The sequence below is a fragment of the Podarcis filfolensis genome, assembly GCF_964270895.1.
Source record: "Podarcis filfolensis genome assembly, chromosome: 17".
Lineage (NCBI taxonomy): Eukaryota > Metazoa > Chordata > Lepidosauria > Squamata > Lacertidae > Podarcis > Podarcis filfolensis.
Genome location: NC_139621.1, coordinates 33,486,944 through 33,509,661, shown reverse-complemented (window position 1 = coordinate 33,509,661; position 22,718 = coordinate 33,486,944). Strand labels below are relative to the sequence as shown.

Below are 22,718 nucleotides of genomic sequence, written 5' to 3'. Positions count from 1 at the left end.
GCTTTATTGGCCGAGGGAGCCAGTGTACAGCTTCCAGGTCATGTGGCCAGCATGACTAAGCTGCTACTGGCGAACCAGAGCAGCGCACGGAAACGCCATTTATCTTTCCGCCGGAGCGGTACCTATTTATCTACTTGCACTGCGTGCTTTTGAACTGCTAGGTTGGCAGGAGCAGGGACCGAGCAACGGGAGCTCACCCCGTCGCAGGGATTTGAACCGCCGACCTTCTGATCGGCAGGTCCTAGGCTCTGTGGTTTAACCCACAGCGCCACTGGTGTAGAAAAAGGACAAACGCTAGTGCGGCCTCGTGCAGTCTCATGGCCCTAAACTAGCGGGTGCCAGCATAACTCTCATGGGCACACACATATCCGCAGAGGCCTTTATTGGCAGCCACAGAATTTCTGCCCCCCCTCTAAAGTTGAGCTTGAATGGAGTTTTCTGTTACATCAGGGTAGTAGGTTATGTTGTGTGTGGTACCCACGACGGTTTCTCTGGTTTTCAAATGTGACCACGATTTAAGGTTGCCATCTCCCACTTTAAACCTTTCTGTGCTGACTGTTAAAATTGAGTCCTCTGTTTGATATGACAAAATAAGCACACGTGTCATTTTTTGTTTTGTTCAGGTTTGTATGGCAGGGGAAAGGTATTGCAATTGTCTTCTAGAATGTAAGGATTAACCTTACTATTAGAGCAAAGCGGTGAAGAAAAGGTATGGCAGGTTGGTGGCAGACAGGGAAAAGTGGTTAGGTTTCACGGGATATGGTGTTATACTACAGGAGTGCCTCAGTTTTCAGAGAGCTGAACTTCACTGCCTTAGAGATTGGCCTGAAAGTAAATAGAAGCTGCACTTTGATATCATTAACATTTGTGACTTTGCATTCTGCAAAAGTACCGTATTTTTCGCTCTATAAGACGCACCAGAGCACAAGACACACCTAGTTTTTGGAGGAGGAAAACAAGAAAAAAAATATTCTGAATCTCAGAAGCCAGAACAGCAAGAGGGATTGCTGTGCAGTGAAAGCAGCAACCCCTCTTGCTGTTCTGGCTTCTGGGATAGCTGCGCAGCCTGCATTTGCTCCATAAGACGAGCACACATTTCCCCTTACTTTTTAGGAGGGAAAAAGTGAGTCTTATAGAGCGAAAAATACGGTAATTTTTGAAGACTTGGCTGTGCATCTTGCTGTTGGAATGGTTTTTGCTATCAGTAAGGCTGAGATAATTTCCCTTCTCTTTCCAGCTACCAGCCGACCTCCTCAAACACCAGACATTCCTCCTATAGAACGCCACCTCAGTTGACAACAGAAAAGCAGGTCTGTATGGTAGAAACCAGCACTTTTTCATCGCTTCTTGCCTTCTAGTCAAAGGCAGTGATTTGGTCAGGCTATCTGTCAGGCATGGCCAAACTGTTGCCTTCCAGTTGTTAATGGAATGCAACTCCCATCATTCCTGATTATTGGCTATCTTGGCTGTGGCTAATGAGAGCTGGAGTCCCAATAACATTTGGAGAACTACAGGTTCAGCACACCTGCTATATATGATAGGGTGGCAGGATCAAGCCTAGCTGCCCAGTTCCTGGGCACATATTTCCTTGCTCTGGAGTTGCTGTCAATGTGATGATTGCACAGCGATGGATGAAAGCTTGGCTAAAAGTGAGCTTGCATACCACTGTTAATTTTTCCTACTGATATGGAGCCCCATGAAATGTTGGGCATATTCTATGGTGACTTCTCAAGTTAGTGCAGCAGCTCTACGAAGCATGGTTCTCTGGCAGACAAAACACAGCTTTGTTGTTTAGTCGTGTCCGCCTCTTTGTGACCCCATGGACCAGAGCACGCCAGGCACTCCTGTCTTCCACTGCCTCCCGCAGTTTGGTCAGACTCACGTTTGTAGCTTCGAGAACACTGCCCAACCATCTCATCCTCTGTCGTCCCCTTGTCCTTGTGCCCTCCATCTTTCCCAACGTCAGGGTCTTTTCCAGGGAATCTTTTCTTCTCATGAGGTGGCCAAAGTCTTGGAGCCTCAGCTTCAGGATCTGTCCTTCCAGTGAGCACTCAGGGCTGATTTCCTTAAGAATGGATAGGTTTGATCTTTTTGCAGTCCATGGGACTCTCAAGAGTCTCCTCCAGCACCATAATTCAAAAGCATCAATTCTTCGGCGATCAGCCTTCTTTATGGTCTAGCTCTCACTTCCATAACACATTCCATTCTCACTTCCAAAACACAGCTTAGGTAACTATATGGTTTCGCTTAGCATGTTGTCTGAATCTGGGTGTGTGGTTTAACTCTTTCAGATAAGCCATGAGCTGCCACCAAGGTTTGTCCTTTGGTTTTTCAGCTTGTGGTTCGTGTGAGAGAGAAATGGGTTCGAAGGACATGCTAAGCTGCTGTGGCCTGTCTGGATGTTTGCACCAAACCATGGTTTCCCTTAGCAATATGCACAAATGAGATCTGTGACTGCATTCCTTCTCTCATGAAAGGTGTTTCAAAAGGGACTTGGAAATGAAGCCTTAGAATTTTATATTGTTTTAAAGATTTTTTGTATACTGCAAAATTAAAAGATTTATTGATTGAATGAATAATGTTTATTCCGTTAGTCCATAGACTATAACAGAGTAAAGTAAGATACCAAGACTTTAATAAAAGTGTTTTAGTCACAACTGAAATAAATACATAAGATATATACATAATAGACCTTAGGCAGGTGAAGTCAAGTAATCATGTCAGGATACATTTTATATTCTCCTGTCTTCAGATCTCCATGAGAGTTTACAGGAGTGGAATCTAAAATTTTTTTCTGAAATGAGATGCATTCCGTTAACAAAAGAGGAGCTTTTCGGTTGTTGCTATTCTTCAATGATTGGGAATCAGAAACATGCAATTACTGATATTATTTTGAGTATTTTACTATAAATATTTATTCAAAGTAAATTTTTGCGTTTGTATTCATTTTCTGCTTTGGGATTTTGTATTCCTGAAGATGTCTTTGCATGAAAAGTTTTCGTATCGAGAAGCGAGTAAAGTCTCTAGAGAAAGTTCAACCTCGGCTAAAAGGTAATACTTCCAAAAGTTATCTACCTTCTACCCACCCCCCATTCCCCGTATCTTTTCAGATCTCCTTTTTCCATCTAGTCTTCCTATGGTCTCTTTAGAGAATGTTGGTTGGGTCAGTCGCTGTAAGTGGGACAATACAGTTACAAAAGCGCCTTTCTTTGTTGCTACAATTAGTAATGTCAGTCATTTCAAGAGTTTCTGGTTCTTTAAGCATCCACCCTAAATGATTAATTGATGACTAAATTACCACATTAGCCAAAGCACAATACAGATGCATTGGCGAAAGACTGAAGGGTGTATAAGACAACATACAGTGGAATAAGCAAAAACCCAATCGTTGTTAGATGGAAAATCAATATTTTTCTAGTTCCTATTACAGCAGCCTAACAGAACCAACTTGGCCTAAAAACTCATCAACATGCAGGTCTGCAGGCAGTCATCATCACTGATTAAATAACTAAAACTTGATCAAATCTTCAGTTCTAATGAAAACACAGCCTTTTGTGCAATAGTTGTTTTAATCTAAGTGTGGGCACGCTTTAGCTTAGTGAGAGATTGTGTGTGTGTGAACTACAAAATCCACCAACTGCAGCCAGGTGCAAAATATGGGTAAAGAGGCCAATTGCATACTGTACCACATGAACTGGGATTATCTGCATATACAAGATACGGTTTTTTAACCATATCTGAGTTACCACGTAACAGGGATTCTAACAGACTATTTTGAGGGTCGGGGAGCCTTTTGGTTGTTGCTATTGATAAATGATTGGGAATCAGAAACATGCAATCCACTGCAATTCATCCGGCGACCTGCCTTTTGCCTGCGCTTGCATGTAGACTGCTGGGTGGGGAAATAGCTACATAACCATGAAATACATAGATAGGCATGCAGGCCTGAACTGACACCAAAGTCAGGCTTATTCCTGCTCCTGTCCACATGTTCCACAAACACCCCCTCCCTTTGCTGCTAGTGGCAGCTGTGCTGGAGCTTTGTCGTCCATGGATGACACAGTACAGTGGGTTCTGGATTCACTCACTGGTAAAACTTTCCAAGTAAGGCTGGCAATATCTGGTTTTCAACGTCACGATATATCACCAGCTAAACATTGCAACAGATTGATATATCACGATGTGTGAAATAAGGATGGAGCTGTGCAAAGGCATTGGCTGGCTTCACGGTTTCTCCTGCATCGTGATTTTTGACAGCGCCTGCTCTTGTGATTCTCTGCCCCCTGCATCAGGCGGGGGGAGCTGAGCTGGAAGAGTTAACAGGAGCTGCAGGAATCGAGAGAAGCATTAGCTAGCTTCACGGTTTCCTCCACATTGTGATTTTTGCATAACACACACACACACACACACACACACACACACACACACACATCCTGTTTTGCAGTATATTGCCACGTCAGAAGTTATGAAACCGAGATCATCATATGGACTTCAAACCAGTTTGGGGCAATATATCAATATATCACCTATCTCCAAGGATATTTCCCAGATATTTCAAGGAAAAAGGTGCAGGGATTTTTGTGTCAGTTGCTGGATAGACGGGCTGAATTGAAGTTAGAACACTTCCCTCCTTTCTGTTGATAGTGCCACAGCGCAGTTGCCACTGCTTCTGACCCCTTCAGATTCTGCTGCATCTCTAAGAGAGAAGGAATTGCAGGTGAGTACGTCAACTGAAGTGATTCCTTATTTGAAGGTATGTTTACTGGGGCTGTCACCTGATTAAAGAAATCTTAGTGGATTAGTTTTATGAGTTGCAGATAATGATGAAGTTTCCTGAAGTGAAGAATGTCCTCTCGTCTGATGTGCATCTGTCTTCAGCATTATATACATTTTGATGCTGGGTCGAGATGCAGCTTTTTGCACAAGCATTTAGGGGTGAAGAATGAGACCAGAATGCCCTTCCCATTGTAGTGTTGCCTTTTGTATTAATGTTTATGTATTACACGGCTAACTTGTACTGAGAACCCAAAGTAACGGTGAAGGGCATTCTATAAATGTCAGTAAATAAATACATCTCAGTATGTTTTGCATAGGAGAAAAATTATCAGAAGAACGTGCAATTTCTTCATATTTAGATCGGGCACATGTTATGGTACATGCCATCATCAAAGAGACATTTGCTCGTGTGTGAGAAAGAAGGCTCAGTGTTCCATTTTAGATGCTGCCTTGTACCTGTGGATTTTTGAAGTATTTGTATTAAAATACTGAAACATTAAAAAAGAAAGAAAGAAAAACATCAGTGGTCCTGTTAACAGTTAGGCAAAACGTTGTTAATCAACAATTACTTCAATATCCATCAGTAATCTTTAAATGTATGTCTGCTTCCATGTAAACATGTTTATCAAACGTACTGTCACAAAACTTGTGACAGCAGATTCTTCAAGATTAGAGCGATTTTAAGAAAGACAAAATGGCACGATTTTTCCCAAATTATAACCTTTTATTTATAAACAGATGATAATTAATGACTCATTCACTCCTCTCATTCATACCTACTAGATGGGTGGACCCACTAAAATACCGTATTTTTCTCTCTATAGGACGCACCCTTGTTTTAGAGGGGGAGAACAAGGAAAAAAATTCTCCCCCCCTCTGCTCAGCGCCCCTTCAGCGAAGCGGCGGGAGAAACGGAGCAAAAGGAACCCGAAGCCTGCGGAGCGCAGCGGGAACTCGTGCTGCGATCCGAAGGCTTCAGGGATGGCTGCCTGAAGCCATCGGAGCGTAGCGCCAGTTCCCGCTGCGCTCCGCAGGCTTCGGGTTCAGCTGGGAGAGCAAGACTCTCCTGGCTTCAGCGAAAGGAACCTGAAGCTTCCGGAACGCAGTGGGAACTCGCGCTGCGCTCCAAAGGCTTCAGGCGGCTATCCCTGAAGCCTGGAGAGTGAGAGGGGTCGGTGCGCACCGACCCCTCTCGCTCTCCAGGCTTCAGCGAAAGCAACGTGAAGCCTCCGGAGCGCGGAGGGAGCGCTCCCTCTGCGCTTTGGAGGCTTTGCACTGCTATCGCTGAAGCCAAGGAGCCTGCATTCACTCCATAGGACGCACACACATTCCCCCTTAATTTTTGGAGGGGGAAAAGTGCGTCCTATAGAGCGAAAAATACGGTAATTGATCAGGTTCTTTTAAGAGTCTTTGGGCAGCTCCTTCTGCAGCAGGACAGCAGTGCAACTGTGCCAGGGACTTTCCAACCTTTTTATAGTTTCAGGTTCAATCCCCGCATTGTCTTGTATTGCAGGGGGTTGGACTAGATGATAGCTGCCGTCATGCTGATTCTCCAAATAGTTATGAATGTTTATTTGTGTCAACGTGTCTTTTGAGAACAGTGGCTGCTGTCCGGTGGGCCAGGCAGAAAACCCCCCACAGCCCGTATCTTCCTCTGGGTCAACTCAGAGGTGACTTGTCTCAGCATGTCCTCTGCATGTCCTGTAATTCATTCGAGCATCTGGCACATCCTGCTTGTCCATCCTATTTTGTACATTCTGTTTGCTAGTTCAACAGTCCATCTTTCCTGTTTCCTTCAGAATCAAACAATCCGTTAAACCACAGAGCCTAGGACTTGCCGATCAGAAGGCTGGCGGTTCGAATCCCCGCAACGGGGTGAGCTCCTGTTGCTCAGTCCCTGCTCCTGCCAACCTAGCAGTTCGAAAGCACGTCAGAGTGCAAATAGATAAATAGGTACCACTCTGGCGGGCAGGTAAACAGCATTTCTGTGCGCTGTTCTGGTTCACCAGAAGCAGCGTAGTCATGCTGGCCACATGACCCGGAAGCTGTACGCCGGCTTCCTTGGCCAATAAAGCGAGATGAGTGCCGCAACCCCAAAGTCGGTCACGACTGGACCTAATGGTCAGGGGTCCCTTTACCTTTACTTTACCTATCTTCATCTTCATGTTTATCTTCAGAGTCACATACCTTTTGGGTTTACTCACTCAGGACATACACATCCCCATTCATCCTCTGAGACCCTCATAGGCATCACAGTACAGCCTTCACATGTTGTCTTTTGCCTTTAATAGACAATGCTATATGGCAAGCTAGTGACAGCCCGTCAGAAACTGGCGAATGAGAAGGACATTCCTCCAGCCGTACTAGCAACAAATAAAGTGCTGGTTGATATGAGCGTGATAAGGTAAGCCTTTATTTTGGTTTGAATAAGAAGATAAACCTTGTCTGATGACTTAATAATTTATGCCAGCAAGACCAGTCTTTTCCAGGGAGGATTATATGACGGGCTGTCATTGCCCACTTTACAGTAGTCAGAGCTGAAGCGCTACAAAAACCAGCAGAATCTATTTGACCAGAGACCATAATAGGATAGGGCACAGGGAGCAGGGAATGTGTACACAAACCACACCAGCCACACTTAAGATAATCTTTATGTAAAATGCAAATAAAGTATTTACACATTCAGTTGAGAGTGTTCCAAAGTCATCAAATGATGAACATGCATGTGCAAATCAACACAGAATATTCTTAATGACTTAGAAATGGCACTGGTCTAGAAGATTTCGCTACCTGTTTTAAAACCTGTCACCTGCTTACGCGTTCTTACTCTCTTGAGGAAAACAGTCTTCAGAAATTTTTCAAGGTCTCTTACAGAGGCGAAATTGTTAGCAGTGATGGTAGTAGCTTGTAGGGTTTTATTTGTTAAAATCCAGACTTACCTGCATACACCTTATGTATCGAAACCCATGGCGTTAAATTACAGAACGTCTCCAATATTTCCTTCAGGCCTACAACTGTGGAAAACATTAAGAGAGTTGATGGCGTTTCGGAAGCGAAATCTACGATGCTGGCTCCTCTCCTGGTCACAATCAAGGAGTTCTGCCAGGCAAATGATTTACAGGTCAGATGTAATTGAATTAATGTACTGTATCTGGTTCCCTCCCCTGCATTTATTTCCTTAGGGTTCAAAAGGGCTTTAAAAAGGATTGTTTTTGCTTGTCAGCAGAAACCCACTGATGTCTCTGCCATGCAAATTTCTAGGGCAAGGGTAGGCCCATTGCAATGAATGGATTTGCGCCTTCCACGGCTGGCTGACCTTGGACTCTCATCACCACACAATCAAGCGATGGGTGGGAGTTGGTGCTGCTTCTGTGGCCTCTGCGGCCCTGAGAGTCGTCATGGCACTAACCTCTGCTTTTCAAAGTAGTGTATTTTCTCCCTTTTGTCCTGCCCCAGATGAGTATAGAATGTGGAACACGTTTATGCAGGCATTGCAGAGGCATATAGGTAGCCATCAGCACTGCAGGATTATAGAACTGCTTAGCTCAAGGAGTCTCAAAAGTGACACTAAAAGTACCCTTTTCGTGATTATTATTTTTAAAATGTGAATATAGCCAATCCAGAGTGTAATATGGAAGATAGCTTCATAAAATTCTTTGAATCCTAGTCACTGTTTTGGGTTATCTGTAAAACATTGTCTAATCTGGAAAAATATAGTTAACTTTCCGACGGTGTTCAGCCATCAACATCATTTGCTTAGTTAGTGGCTTTCCCTTGAGGTTTTAGGATTTTTTTAAATAATAAAAGCTTGCTTATTGTTGTATAGATTGATGTCTTCAAGACTTCTGGATCCAGAGATCAGCCAGAAATAGATCTTCAGAAGGATGGCGGATGCAGCACTCTAACAGAATCGGAACGCACAACTTACACGTTGTTTCAGGAAAAGAGCATGTCATTGGTAAGCTCTTGAACCTCCAGCTGTGTTTCATAGCTGCTCTGCTTTAGAGGATTATGATCTATTTCGGTTAATTTTGTGAAATTGAAAGGTGTAAGACCGGCTGCCGATGATGCATAGTGCAAGCCACAAGTGAGCTCTGTGGCTTGGGGAGAACACTTGTTTGGAAGAAGAAGAAGAAGAGTTTGGATTTGATATCCCGCCTTTCACTCCCTTTAAGGAGTCTCAAAGCGGCTAACGATCTCCTTTCCCTTCCTCCCCCACAACAAACACTCTGTGAGGTGAGTGGGGCTGAGAGACTTCAAAGAAGTGTGACTAGCCCAAGGTCTCCCAGCAGCTGCATGTGGAGGAGCGGGGAAGCGAACCCGGTTCCCCAGATTACGAGACTACCGCTCTTAGCCACTACACCACGCTCTCCAGGAACAGAGTGGCAGAATGTTAGGATTCAACAAGGTTTTAATTCTAAGCACTGCTTATCTGGATGTGTAAGGCCTCTATATGCCTGCCCTTAAACTGGAACTCTTTTCTTGATAGGGTGCCACTGTATGTGGGAGACCCATGCAACCTGCCCCACCAACATGGTTGTGATAAGTGCACATGTACCACAGCTGCATAGGGTCTAGATATAGGGAACTGGCTCCCACACATGGAGGGAGGGGCTGTTCCACCAAAGTCAGTGGAATGTAACTTTCTAAAAAAACCAGGCTTATAATAAGATAGTCCTAGAATTGCCACATTTTTTTATGTGGGCAAAATATTTGTGCCTTTCATCACTTCCTAACAGGCAGAAATTAACTAGTGAAGCACTTCTTCACACTAAAACTCCATATGAGGAAAAGCTTCACCAATTAATACTTTACTCAACTTAAAGAAAGGCACAGAGCCATAACAAACCCTAGGTTGTATGGCCGAAGTGCACCATTTAATATATGGCAAGTCTTGTTCAATGGTTGCAGCAGAAACAATAAAGTAGACTTAAAGAAGGCTAACACGTTTCTTGTGGCATAAGCTTTTTTGGTTTGGGGCCCACTAATACAGCCTACATGGGACTCGGGTGGCGCTGTGGGTTAAACCACAGAGCCTAGGGCTTGCCAATCAGAAGGTTGGCGGTTCGAATCCCCGCAACGGGGTCAGCTCCCGTTGTTCAGTCCCTGCTCCTGCCAACCTAGCAGTTTGAAAGCACATCAAAGTGCAAGTAGCTAAATAGGTACCGCTCCGGCGGGAAGGTAAACGGCGTTTCCGTGCACTGCTCTTGTTCGCCAGAAGCGGCTTAGTCATGCTGGCCACATGACCCGGAAGCTGTACACCGGCTCCCTCGGCCAATAAAGCGAGATGAGCGCCGCAACCCCAGAGTCGGTCACGACTGGACCTAATGGTCAGGGGTCCCTTTACCTTTAATACAGCCTACAAAGTGGAGTGTGGCCTACAAAAGCTCATTTTATTCAACAATTTCTATGCTACTTAACTAAAATTGTCTCTAAGGGGTGTCAAAATACGTTTGGTAGCGTGCTACTCTTGTGTTTACTGTTCACTGCTGTTTCTTAAATGGGTTTGAAACCTATATTCTGTTAAAGCCACACCAAATGTTTATCTGGTGGGGAGGAAAGCAATTGTTCCCCTAGTCCCACTAAATAATGTTATATTCTCCACTCTCTTTTTGTCATTTCTTTACTGCTCTGGTGTTGTTTTCTTCTCTACTGGTATTTTGCTGCCTTCTTCCTGGGAACAATCTTACACGTGCAATCCCAGCCAATTGGCAATCAGGCCACGAAGTTGGCGACATGATGCCGTGTGGCTGTACAGATTTGGTTATGTGGCAACATTGCTGAGCATAAGTTAGAACATTTCTTCTAGGATCAGCATTGTTCTCATTTTAAAGGGAAGAGCATATTTTCTTCTTTTCAGAGTAACCTCTCTTTCCTGCCCCCCCAAAAGTGCAGCTAACAGGATGCATTATTTTTTTTATTAAAGATTTTCTTGTTTTACAGAAGTATGTTTAATGTCTCTCGTATTTTTTCCATGTAACATTTTTACAAATCCGTTTCATTTGTTGAGACATTAGGGGGAGAGAAAAAAGGCGTGGAGGGGGGAAGATAGGTGGGGGTGGGGTCGGGTGGCAATGTTTCTATTATGCTTAATGTATGTAGGGTTTGGTGTCAGTGTTGCTTGTGCAGGTTCTCTGCTGTTCACTTGTGTTCCTTTGGTGGCGAGAGAGGTTGGGGTTGGCCTAGGGTGTGGTTGTTTGTTTGTGATTGGCTATGGTGGTCTTTGTTTTCATGTGTGAGTGGGGTGGGTGGGTGAACAGCCATATGAGAAATAAGTAAAATAACTAAGCAAGTATTAGACATCACCCCAGAATTGGCCCTACTAAACATCTTCCAAGACAACAATGCCCGTTTACACCACAAAGAACTCATAACCCACCTACTTCCAGCAGCCAGAAACACCATAACCAGACACTGGAGAGACCTGTCAGGAGTAAGCATGGACCAATGGTACCAAATAGTATGGGAAACAGCCCTACTAGAAAAATTAACCAATAAACTGAAACTGACATGGGGACAAACAGAAGAAGACGCCTTTACCCCGGTATGGCTCCCCTTTATCACATGCACAGCCCAACAAGACAATGACAATAATCCACCAACAGCATACAAATCAATATGGGATGCATTTTTCACCACTGCCGAAAATTGTCATTGAACATGACCTTCCCCCTACTTAGTCCTATACCTTATTTTGTTACACTTATTTGTCACAGAGTGCTGCTGTGCCATGATGCTGGGGGCTTGCTGCCTGCTCAGCTCCCTCCTCCCAGGAGTGTTCCTTGTTAGATAGCCAACCAATTTAAAATGCCCAAGGACTAATTAACAAGGAGCAATAATACAATTAGTACTAGGTAATTTGATGCCTTGTATCAAATAACCATTGATTACAGGGTGCACCCTGGTGTCTCCTGTCTGGGAGAAAGTCAGCAAACATAACATACAGCCGTCCTCTTTATGGGAAGAATATAATTGTCAAAGTGTAGATAGTTGGTGCATAAGCGGCTGCTTAGGATGTTCAGTACTGAAAAGTTGTTTTTTTAACCTGAATCTAAATATATTCAATAGTGCTATTACTAGTGTATAGTTTCACTTATAGCCCGAACAGTTTTTCAACAGGCATCTACCCTCTAGAACAGTGATGGCCAAACTTGGCCCTCCAGTTGTTTTGGGACAACAACTCCCATCATCCCTAGCTAACAGGACCTCTGGTCAGGGATGATGGGAATTGTAGTCCCCAAACAGCTGGAGGGCCAAGTTTGGCCATCACTGCTCTAGAATTACACAATTAAGTTCGACATTCAGCCTTTTTTTTTAAATATTCCAGCATTATTAGGTGCAAGCAACTTGTAATCTGCAGCCATCACTGGTAGCTAAGCAAACCTGGGGTTTTTCACATCCTGCCTGAATCTGTAAAAACACAAGCACAAAACATATCTGTATGGAGAGACCACAATACTGTCATACCTCGGGTTACAGATGCTTCGGGTTGCGCGTTTTTGGGTTGCGCACTATGCCGAACCCGGAAGTACTGGAACAGGTTACTTCCGGGTTTCGGCGCTTGTGCATGCGCAAAGGCACTAAATCACGCTTTGCACATGCTCAGAAGTGCCGAATCGCAACACATGCGTGTGCAGACGCAGCGCTGCGGGTTGTGAACGTGCCTCCCACACAGATCATGTTCGCAACCCGAGCGTCCACTGTATATATCTGGGTGTGGTGTGTTTGGCTTGGTGGGTCATTGGCCTGATATATTCAGTAGTGGTTAAAATCACCATTGCATTTTATAGCCCCCAAGAGTCTCATACACTTTCTTTGTTGCCAGATATTATTAACAGGCTATTTAGGGTGCTAAGATGGCAGCCCTGTGTCAAGTTATCTTCCCTTTCCTAATCCCAAGCAAAGTATAGCGAAGCAAACCAGAAATTGCCAAAGAACTTATTTCTATTGCTAAAGAACTATTTCTCTTTCTGGGGAAATGTATTTTCAGCTATAAAGTTTTGATGGCCAGGCTTAATGTAGCTCTTCTGATTGCTGTCTTTCTTGTTCCCTCAGAGAAGTATAAGTGACCAACGGTCTTTGCCTCTTACTGTGGTTGGCACACATCTATCCCAAGCCTTGAAAGCTGGCTACCCAGTCAATTTACAACGTGCCGGTCTCACTCCTGAGATACAAGAGATGATCACGAAAGTCATCCAAAATCCTCCCATCAACTCAGGTGAAAAGTTCAGCCAAGCACTGCAGCCTCTAATAAATGATATTCTTGAGATATGGACAAAATATGAGAGCTTCAGTACCTTTGAAAATGGCCCATTCCTGGGCAAATATAAGCCTAACTAATTGTGATATGAATAGGGCAGCTCATAATGAATCTGCCAGTGTTTTATCAAAACACATAGAGTTTAAACTGGAAAAAAGAAAATGGTCCCATGTGCACAACTTTGCAAATTCAGAGAGAAGATGTAGAGAAGAGAATAGCTTTTGTTTTCATTGGTGTTTCTGAGATGAATTTGTGAATGCTTATTAAGATAACCTACATTTATGGGGTTCTGGCTTTACAGAATTGGGGTTGGCATGTGCAAAAATGATTGGAAATCCCCATTATTTTATATTGTTTCATCCAAAGTTCAATTTTCCCTAGACCTTAAAAAAAAAAAAGTAATTTGCCTGCTCTGTATATAGAGGGTTTTTTGGGTTGTATCCAGCTAAATTTTACCATTGACATTGGTGGACCTAAGTTAGTCACGTCCATTAATTTTCATGGGAGGAATGGGACTCAAAAGTTGAAACCCGCTGATGGGACTCATTCATTGCATCCCATTCAACAAATCTTTTCTGAGTATGACAGGCTTTGGATGCAAACCTAAATATGATTTTGTGGAAATTTGAGCAGTTCTTCACAGTGGGTTTTTTTCCCTCTTACCAAATAATAATTACTGCATTGATGTTTTTCCCCTTTCCAAGATGTAACACAAATGAAAGCCATTAGAGCACTAGTCCCTGCAGATATTGAACTGTATCTTATAAGAATGACCATTGCACTGCTGAATAAAGGGTACAGAAGTGGGCAGCTGGGACAGCAGGACGATTCAGAAAAGCAAGGACCAGCTGGAGAACCTTCATGTCTACAGACGATGACAGTATCCTCACAGAAGGATGGGGAGAAAATTATGTGGATTAAAACAAAGGTTTGTAACAAAGTTATACAAAGAAAGAGAGAAAGACACTGTCAAACTACGGTATTTTTCGCTCTATAGGACGCACTTTTCCCCCTCCAAAAATGAAGGGGAAATGTGTGTGCGTCCTATGGAGCGAATGCAGGCCCCTTGGCTTCAGCGCTCCGGAGGCTTCACGTTGCTTTCGCTGAAGCCCCCTGAAGCCCCCATAGTGCTCCTGCTGTGCTCTGGGGGCTTCAGGCAGCTATCCACAAGCCTTTGGAGCTTCCTGTTGCCTTCACTGAAGCTTGGAGAGCGAGAGGGGTCAGTGCACACCGATCCCTCTTGCTCTCCAGGCTTCGCTTCGCTGGAGAGGCGCTGCACAGTTTTCCCTCTCTGCGCAGCGCCCCTTCAGCAAAGCGGGAGGAGAAATGGAAGGGTCTCCGTTTCTCCTCCTGCTTTGCTGAAGGGGCGCTGAGCAGAGAGGGGGAGAATTTTTTTTCCCTGTTCTCCCCCTCCTATGGTCCGGTGTGTCCTATGGTCCGGTGCGTCCTATAAAGCGAAAAATACGGTAATTATGCAAGAAACAAAAAGTGGTTTGGGGTCAGTAGTCTTTTGATTTATTTCCATTGTCCCTTTGCACCCAACTGCATTTGCAGTTGTTTCATTGCCTAGCAATGGACAAATCTGTTAATTTCAGTTCTGTTTCCCCATATTTTTGCAGCAATATGGGATGCTGCAAGCCCTGGTGGGTTGTTGCCCCTGGCTGTGGGGCATCTCCTGACGCTTTGCAGCCTGGCAGGAAGTCGCCCTGGGCCGTGTGGCATTTCCTGATGCTGCATGGACCAATACGGCCTTGCGGGTGAATGTCACAATGAGAGGAGGCCTGGCTGGCCTCTCTCAATGCAACAGTCATGCACGCAATGCGCGGTGCATGTGTTGTCTCACACACACTGCATGGGTTACGTCAGGCCCCACCCCCCAGTGTTGGGCACAACTCTGTGCCTGTGTCAGTCACGGTGGCCTTTGCAGGACACGGTAAGCCAAACCATGGCTTAGCAAGACGCCCCCCCCCCCCCCCGCAAACTTGTAGTTAGCAGGGAGAAAGCTTAAGCACGAGCCTGGGTTTGGAGAACATGCTTAGCCAAACTTAAAACCATGTACAGCTTTAAAAGCCAAACCAGCTCCTTGAAGCTCCCTTAGTTATTGGATAATATGTTCACAACAGTCAGTCCCAGTTGTCTGGCTCCTGCATGTTGGAGGAAAAGTACTTTCTGGAAATAATAATAATAATAATAATAATAATAATAATAATAATAATAATAATAAATAATAATAATTGTTATATATTATTTATACCCCGCCCATCTAGCTGAGTTTCCCCAGCCACACTGGGCGGCTTCCAATCAAGTGTTAAAAACAATACAGCATTAAACATTAAAAACTTCCCTAAACAGGGCTGCCTTCAGATGTCTTTTAAAGAGAAGATAGCTGCTTATTTCCTTCACATCTGAAGGGAGGGCGTTCCACAGGGCAGGCGCCACCACCGAGAAGGCCCTCTCTCTGGTTCCCTGTAACCTCACTTCTCACAATGAGAGAACCGCCAGAGGGCCCTTGGTGCTGGATCTCAGTGTCCGGGCTGAATGATGGGAGTGGATTCGCTCCTTCAGGTATACAGGACCAAGGCCGTTTAGGGCTTTAAAGGTCAGCACCAACACTTTGAATTGGGCTCGGAAACGTACTGGGAGCCAACGCGGATCTCTCAGGACCAGTGTTATGTGGTCCCGGCGGCCACTCCCAGTCACCAGTCTAGCTGCCGCATTCTGGATTAATTGCAGTTTCCAGGTCACCTTCAAAGGTAGCCCCACGTAGAGCGCATTGCAGTAGTCCAAGCGGGAGATAACTAGAGCATGCACCACTCTGGCAAGACAGTCCGTAGGCAGGTAGGGTCTCAGCCTGTGTACCAGGTGGGCACAGAATTAACCTGTGCCTCCATGGACAGCTGTGAGTCCAAAATGACTCCCAGGCTGCGCACCTGGTCCTTCAGGGGCACAGTTACCCCATTCAGGACCAGGGAGTCCCCCACACCCGCCCGCCCCCTGTCCCCCAAAGACAGTACTTCTGTCTTGTCAGGATTCAATCTCAAACTTTATACAGACACTCCCGTGTACATGCATTTCAAGAGTCTGGATGTAACTAGAAGATGAGCACTTGTGGCCAGGTCCAGGGGCATAGCATGGGGGGGGGCGTTAGGGGGGCTGTGGCGCCGGGCGCCCAGTTTTTGAAGGGGCACGAACTAGCTGCCTCCACGCAGGTGATGGTTCGATCCAGTGCTCCTCTGCCTGCCAAGGACTGTATTGGCCGGCCAGGCTGCCCCTGGTGGGCAGGCAGCTCAGCACAGCCCGACGTTGCTCTGGTGGGGCTGGGGCCACTCTGGTGGCATTGGCTGGGCTGGCACCCCCACACCTGGGACACATGCCGCCCCGTCCAGTGCACATGTGTGCCCCCTTCCCAGCGTGCGCCCTGAGACGTCGGCAGCTGGCACTATGTCACTGGCTACGTCATCTCACTCCAAGAAGGGGCATAGAGGCCACCCTGAGCTGAAGCTAGTACAGGCATAGGCAAACTTGGCCCTCCAGATGTTTTTGCGACTACAACTCCCATCATCCCTAGCTAACAGGACCAGTGGTCAGGGATGATGGGAGTTGTAGTCCGAAAAAAAATCTGGAGGACCAAGTTTGCCTATGCTTGAGCTAGTACGAGGCATTATTATTAATTATTATTATTATTATTATTATTATTATTATGAGCTACTGATGCCGTCAAGCTGTGTGGTGGCCCTGCCGCTACCAGGTCCTTAAAGGGGAGCACCGCCTGCTCTGGAAGGAGTCCAAACACCACATCCTTGGTTTGCCAGACTTGTTCACCAGCAGCTCTGGTGGTTTACTTTGTTAGCCCTCACCCAAGCCCATCACTCACTTCCAAGGACTGTGGTACCTTGGGTTACAGAGGCTTCAGGTTACAGACTCCGCTAACCCAGAAATAGTACCTCAGGTTAAGAACTTTGCTTCAGGATGAGAACAGAAATTGTGCTCCGGCGGCACGGCAGCAGCTGGAGGCCCCATTAGCTAAACTGGTGCTAAGAACAGTTTCAGGTTAAGAACGGACCTCCGGAACGAATTAAGTTCTTAACCTGAGGTAACTGCACTTCTTCAGGGTATCCACCGCTTCACAAGGGTCTGAAGTAAAGAGAGAGAGAGAGGACTAATTGCCACCTGAGCTCTTTGGAAGGAAAATGCAATAATACTGTTTTCAAAAAAGCATGGCTCCACAGCTGCACCTAGTGGGAGCAATGGAGAACTCCAGGCGAAAAGGGTACTTTGTACCATGCGGTGGGACGGGAGGGTTCATAAATGCAAGCCAGGGTTGCATGAGCTTGGATAGTTCAATTGGTTAGAGCGTGGTGCTGATAACACCAAGGTTGCAGGTTCAATTCCCGTATGGGACAGCAGCATATTCCTGCATTCCAGACTAGATGATTCTCAGAGTCCTTCCCAATTTGATGATTCTATGATGGGAGGACATGGAGGTTGATGGTAAAATCAGTGCAAAGCAGAGCTGCCGAATGGGATAGAGAAGTTCCTTTGGAAACAAGGTTGGAAATGTGAAAATAGGGTTGAGATGGTGAATGCATTGCATTGAGGAACCAATTTGGGTCAAAATTATGACGCAAAGGGACTGGAATGATCAGTTTTAAGGATTTCCTCTTCCTTTTGATGAGACCCTATTTTGCACTTTTTATCTAGTACATTTTATCTAGTACATCTAGTACATTTTAACAACAATTAAATTATACCAGTGTATTGATACACTTCTTGCTTTTCTTCAAGGAACTTACAGATTCTTCATTTTGGGTAATCACCACTGACATTATAATTTTATATGGGATAGAATTCCAGGAAATCTAAGTATCCATAAAAAAACCCCATCTAATAAAATCCTATTATTCTTTATGTGTCTGTTAACTGTTTTGGAATCCAACTGGGGTGCAGCGCACACCCCCTCCGCCCCGGGTTGATTTAATTTTATTTTTGTATTTTCTTTCCTCTCTCTTTTGGTTTCCCCTTTGATTCTTGTGTTCCATCCATGAATATATTTTCCTTGCGTAGAACAGCTTTCCCACAGGATTTGGTTGTCGGCTTTCTTTTCGGCAACTAATTGTTTTAGCATAGTTGAAGAAAGTGGAAAGCATTACAGTGTACATGGGGCTCATTGTTTAATGATAAGATGAAGCACCTGCGATGCAGGTTTTTTCCCCTTAAAAGCAATATCCAATCTTTCAGTAAACTATGAGTGTTTGGACATACAAATTACCAAATGAACCGTAGGAAGTGTTATGTGCACAACATTATACTCTGACTGATTTTCATGTTAAATCATTTTCTATTTCGGTGTTCTTGTTCAGTAGCCAATGGAATGTTTGTCATGGTTTCTTTTTCTTTCAAAGGCAAAAAGCAATAATGAAGAGCAAATTCTTGGTGCTAAACCAAATGTCCAGAGCCATCAGAGCGCTATCAAACTGGCCTCATGGAATCAGACTTCACTCAATGCTGAGGAAGAAGATCTCTTTACTGATTCCCAGTCACAGGTAATGTGGTCAATATATCATATTTACATTTGTAACTATTGTGGTAAGAATTTACTTCTGCACCACATGTTCTTACCCAGGTGAGGGAACACCTTTAAATAAATTACAGAACCAAGAGAGTAGCAGCAATCTCAGTGTCCTGTAGAGACCTGGTTTATTAAAACCGCACAAGGAATTGCTTGTCATCTCTCCTCCTTCCCTGTGTAGCCCCTGTAGCTTAGCATCTTGTCCCCCCCACCCTGTTGAATGGATTTGTGGGTATAGCCTAGGAAGGCAGTATTTCCCAAATTCTCTTTTAGCCAAATTCCTGGCTTTCCCCTGCCCTCAGGAGCTCAGAATTCCACCATTCCCTCTCGCACAAAGGTGGAAGTGAGGAACCCAAACAAATGCAAATCCCAAACCATAGCTGAAATCATCTTCATCTTTATTAATTAATTAAATTTGTATATCACCCTTCACCCAAAGATCCCAGGGCAGTTCTCAACAGAAAAATACAAAATGCCAATACAGAATAAATAATAAAACAAAAACAAACCAATAACCCCTCTCCCGCAAACACATTTAAAAAGCCATAGAATGTGAATCAGCTGAACACCTGGTTGAAGAGAAAGGTTTTCGCCTGGTGCCTAAAGATATGTAATGAAGGCGTCAGGCAAGCCTCCCTGGGGAGGGCATTCCACAAATATGGAGCCACTGCAGAAAAGGCCTATTCTCGTGTTGCCACCCTCCAGACCTCTCACAGAGGACGCACGCAAAGAAGGGCCTCAGATGTTGATTGCAGGGTCCTGGTCAATGCATATGGGGAGAGGCAGCCCTTAATCATGCATAGATTTGATTAGGTTTCTGGAGAAAGTAGTGATGTAAAAATTGTGATATTTGATTGAAAATTAGATATTAAATATACAGATTTTGTTCTAACTGTCCCAATATTATTTGCATTTAACCTTTTAGATCAGGGGTCGGCAGCCTAAGGCCCGTGGGCCACAAGCAGCCCTTGGGGGTCGTTTAACCGGCCCATGGACACCCCCCTGCGCCTGCTTGGTTAGCTCCCGTGTACCACGCTAAACTGGCACAGAGCAGAGTGAGGACCGCCTTCTGCGACGCTGGCTGGCTTCCCATTGGCTGCAGGAAGCTCCTGCAGCCAATGAGAAGCTGCGCACGCCTCTTCTGCGCTGGAAGGAGCGCCGGAAATAGCATTTGCACATGCGTGCATGTGTGTGTGCGTGCGCACACTCCGGCCCACCGTGGCGTCTGCAGGACCGTGAACCGACCCAAGCCACAAAAACTTTGCCGACCCCTGTTTTAGATAGAAAGCATTAGGCATGATTTTTGTGTGCCTGCATTTTGTGACTCGCATAGGCTGCATTCCATCTCCTTATCTGACCTCAGAGAGGCACAAATGACATGGCCAGCCAGAATATTTTGCTATGTCTGTTTTGATTTAGCACTGGGATGTTAATCCAGCATCTGTCCTTGAAGCTCTTTGACATGTTTTGGGAACTGGAAAGTAAGATAGGAGATTGAAATGTCAGCAGCCCCTAGTGAAGGGCTGCCTGTCAAGGTAACAGAGGTCAAAGTGCTAAACCAAAAGTTGTGGGACACTCCAAGGAACTTGTTAGAAGTGTGGGGTAACGTATCTTTATATCCACTTCAGCAGGCAGGCTGGTAGGAACACAGGCAGTTGACAGTATGCGTAAGTAGCAGTATGCAGTAGTGGGGGAAAATAATAATAATAATAAATTTTATTTATATCCCGCCCTCCCCAGCCGAAGCAGGGCTCAGGGCGGCTAACAACAATAAAATAGTGCAACATTCTAAAAACATTTCATTATAAAAATTAATTAAAATCAAATTGATGGCAACCATTAAGCTAAAGTTCTGTGAAGATTGCCAAAGGAGGGAGTCAGGCTGCGCCCTGACCAAAGGCCTGGTGGAACAGCTCTGTCTTGCAGGCCCTGCGGAAAGATGTCAAGTCCCGCAGGGCCCTAGTCTCTTGTGACAGAGCGTTCCACCAGATTGGAGCCGCAGCCGAAAAAGCACTGGCTCTAGTTGAGACCAGCCTAACCTCTCTGTGGCCTGGGACCTTCAGGATGTTTTTATTTGAAGACCGTAAGTTCCTCTGTGGGACATACCAGGAATCAAATGTGTTTGATTTCTTCTTTTCTTTTCTAGACATTGTCTCAGCCTTCAAAGAGGAAGTTACCAGGATGGACTGGGACTTCAGGAGAAACTGTTCCTCGTAAAACTCCCAAGAAATCTAAGGCTGGAGGAAGCAAAGGGCTCTTTGGTTGAACATGGAGATATCATAAAACTATGTTTAGATATAAAAACTGGATCAAAATTTTATACTTCATTCACTTTTCTTCATTCAGTCTGACTCAGTGAGGCATTTATGAACATCTCTTTTTCAACATACAGAACATTGAGAGGAAAAACTCTGTTCATTTTTTACCACACAAACCTATGACTGGATGGGCTTAAAATTAGCCCCAATTATTGAGTTGGTTCATATGCCTGGCTTACCAGGTTCTGAACCTTGAGGTGAAGAAGAAAACAGCAGTGGATTAAATCAGATTATACAGTGTTGCAAGGCTTGCATCTCTGTGTACCACTGAATATTGGCATGCTGAAGAGTTTCAGTAACTTTGGGGGAAAGAACACAGAGTACACTTCGAAGAACAGTTGAAGCCTGGGAACAGTGCATGTAGCACCTGTCTTTTCCAGCTGCCTTGTTGGTAATATCAGTAGGATTATTGCTGCATAAAATGGGCAGTCCCACATTTTTTATTTTTGTGACCATTTCTTTAAGGAAGGCAAAAAATGTAACCCAACAGCAGGATATTGTGGTGCATAACTAAGTGGTTGTCAGATTACTTTATCATTATAAATACTGTTAAATTGTTAATATATTATTTTCTATAATTGCCACTGTTTTTGGCACTTTCTTATAAATAAATCTTGTTTTTCATTAAAAGTTATTCTGTTTTGTCCAGTTATGAAGGTTGATGGCGAGAAGTAGACAGAAGTTTAAAAATTTTTAAAATCCATGCTGAAGAATTACAGTGGTACCTCGGGTTACAGATGCTTCAGGTTACAGACTCCGCTAACCCAGAAATAGTACCTCAGGTTAAGAACTTTGCTTCAGGATAAGAACAGAAATCGGGCTCCGGCGGCAGCAGGAGGCCCCATTAGCTAAAGTGATACCTCAGGTTAAGAACAGTTTCAGGTTAAGAACGGACCTCCGGAACGAATTAAGTACTTAACCCGAGGTACCACTGTATAGGTATTTTCTAATGAATTGCCACCTAAAATAATTTAACCCTTACTCCTTAAGGACCAAAACCCACCACCCCTTCCTCTATCCCAGGGGTCTGCAACCTTTAAGACAAAAAGAGCCACTTGGACCCGTTTCCGAAGGAAAAAAAACTGGGAGCCGCAAAACTCGTCATTATAAAAATAACTTTTTTGTCACTTTTTTATTATTTCTTTGTTTGACCCCTCAGAATTACTCCTCCTCATAGAAATAAACGTTAAATTAACAAGTTACCTTTTTGTGTGTGTGTGTTCTTCACTCCCCTTCAAAACAGTGACCAGCGTACATGTCCCTTACAATGTAGCGGGCGGGAAGGTGACGTCGGGACGGTGCGTGAGTAACACACGCACCTCCCCCATGCGACGTCACAGCCAGTACAGCGCCCGCCACAGTGGGGAGTGTCGGGGCGCACAATGCGCCTCCTCCCCTTGCTAGTATCCGCCCCGGAGCCGCGGCAAAGGTGTAAAAGAGCCACATGCGGCTCCGGAGCCGCGGGTTGCAGACCCCTGCTCTATGCACACACACCAAATTTGACTTTTTATCTCACTATTCTCCAGAATTCATGGATACTTAATGTATTTGAAGTATTTAAATCTTAAGAGCCTACAGAAACAGAATTTCTTTTCGTCTGACACCTAAGTGACAATAGAAGGGTCTCCAGGCAATAAAGGGGTCTTTCTTTGGGGAGGAAGTTCCAAAATTTAGGAGCCACCAAAAGCTCTTTCTCCAGCTTGTGTGCTTCATCAAACGCAGCCTTCCGAAGCCAGACGTTCTCCAAACACAAAAATGATAGCAGATTTGAATTCCTCACGCCCCCAAAACGTAC

At 44.7% G+C, this 22,718-nt stretch overlaps 1 protein-coding gene across 1 annotated transcript in view; it reads left to right on the top strand.

Annotated features, from left to right (window-relative positions):
* WRN (WRN RecQ like helicase) overlaps window positions 1-21,553 on the top strand; it is a 62,934-nt gene extending 41,381 nt beyond the window's left edge. Inside the window, exons 26-35 of the mRNA XM_083592837.1 lie at window positions 1,238-1,310; window positions 2,978-3,051; window positions 4,645-4,717; window positions 7,068-7,180; window positions 7,783-7,897; window positions 8,603-8,734; window positions 12,832-12,994; window positions 13,741-13,964; window positions 18,439-18,579; window positions 20,752-21,553. Coding sequence (XP_083448963.1) covers window positions 1,238-1,310; window positions 2,978-3,051; window positions 4,645-4,717; window positions 7,068-7,180; window positions 7,783-7,897; window positions 8,603-8,734; window positions 12,832-12,994; window positions 13,741-13,964; window positions 18,439-18,579; window positions 20,752-20,871 — 1,228 coding nt within the window. The 3' untranslated portion in view covers window positions 20,872-21,553. The remainder of the gene's footprint in view (window positions 1-1,237; window positions 1,311-2,977; window positions 3,052-4,644; window positions 4,718-7,067; window positions 7,181-7,782; window positions 7,898-8,602; window positions 8,735-12,831; window positions 12,995-13,740; window positions 13,965-18,438; window positions 18,580-20,751) is intronic.
* Window positions 21,554-22,718: the final 1,165 nt, after the last annotated feature.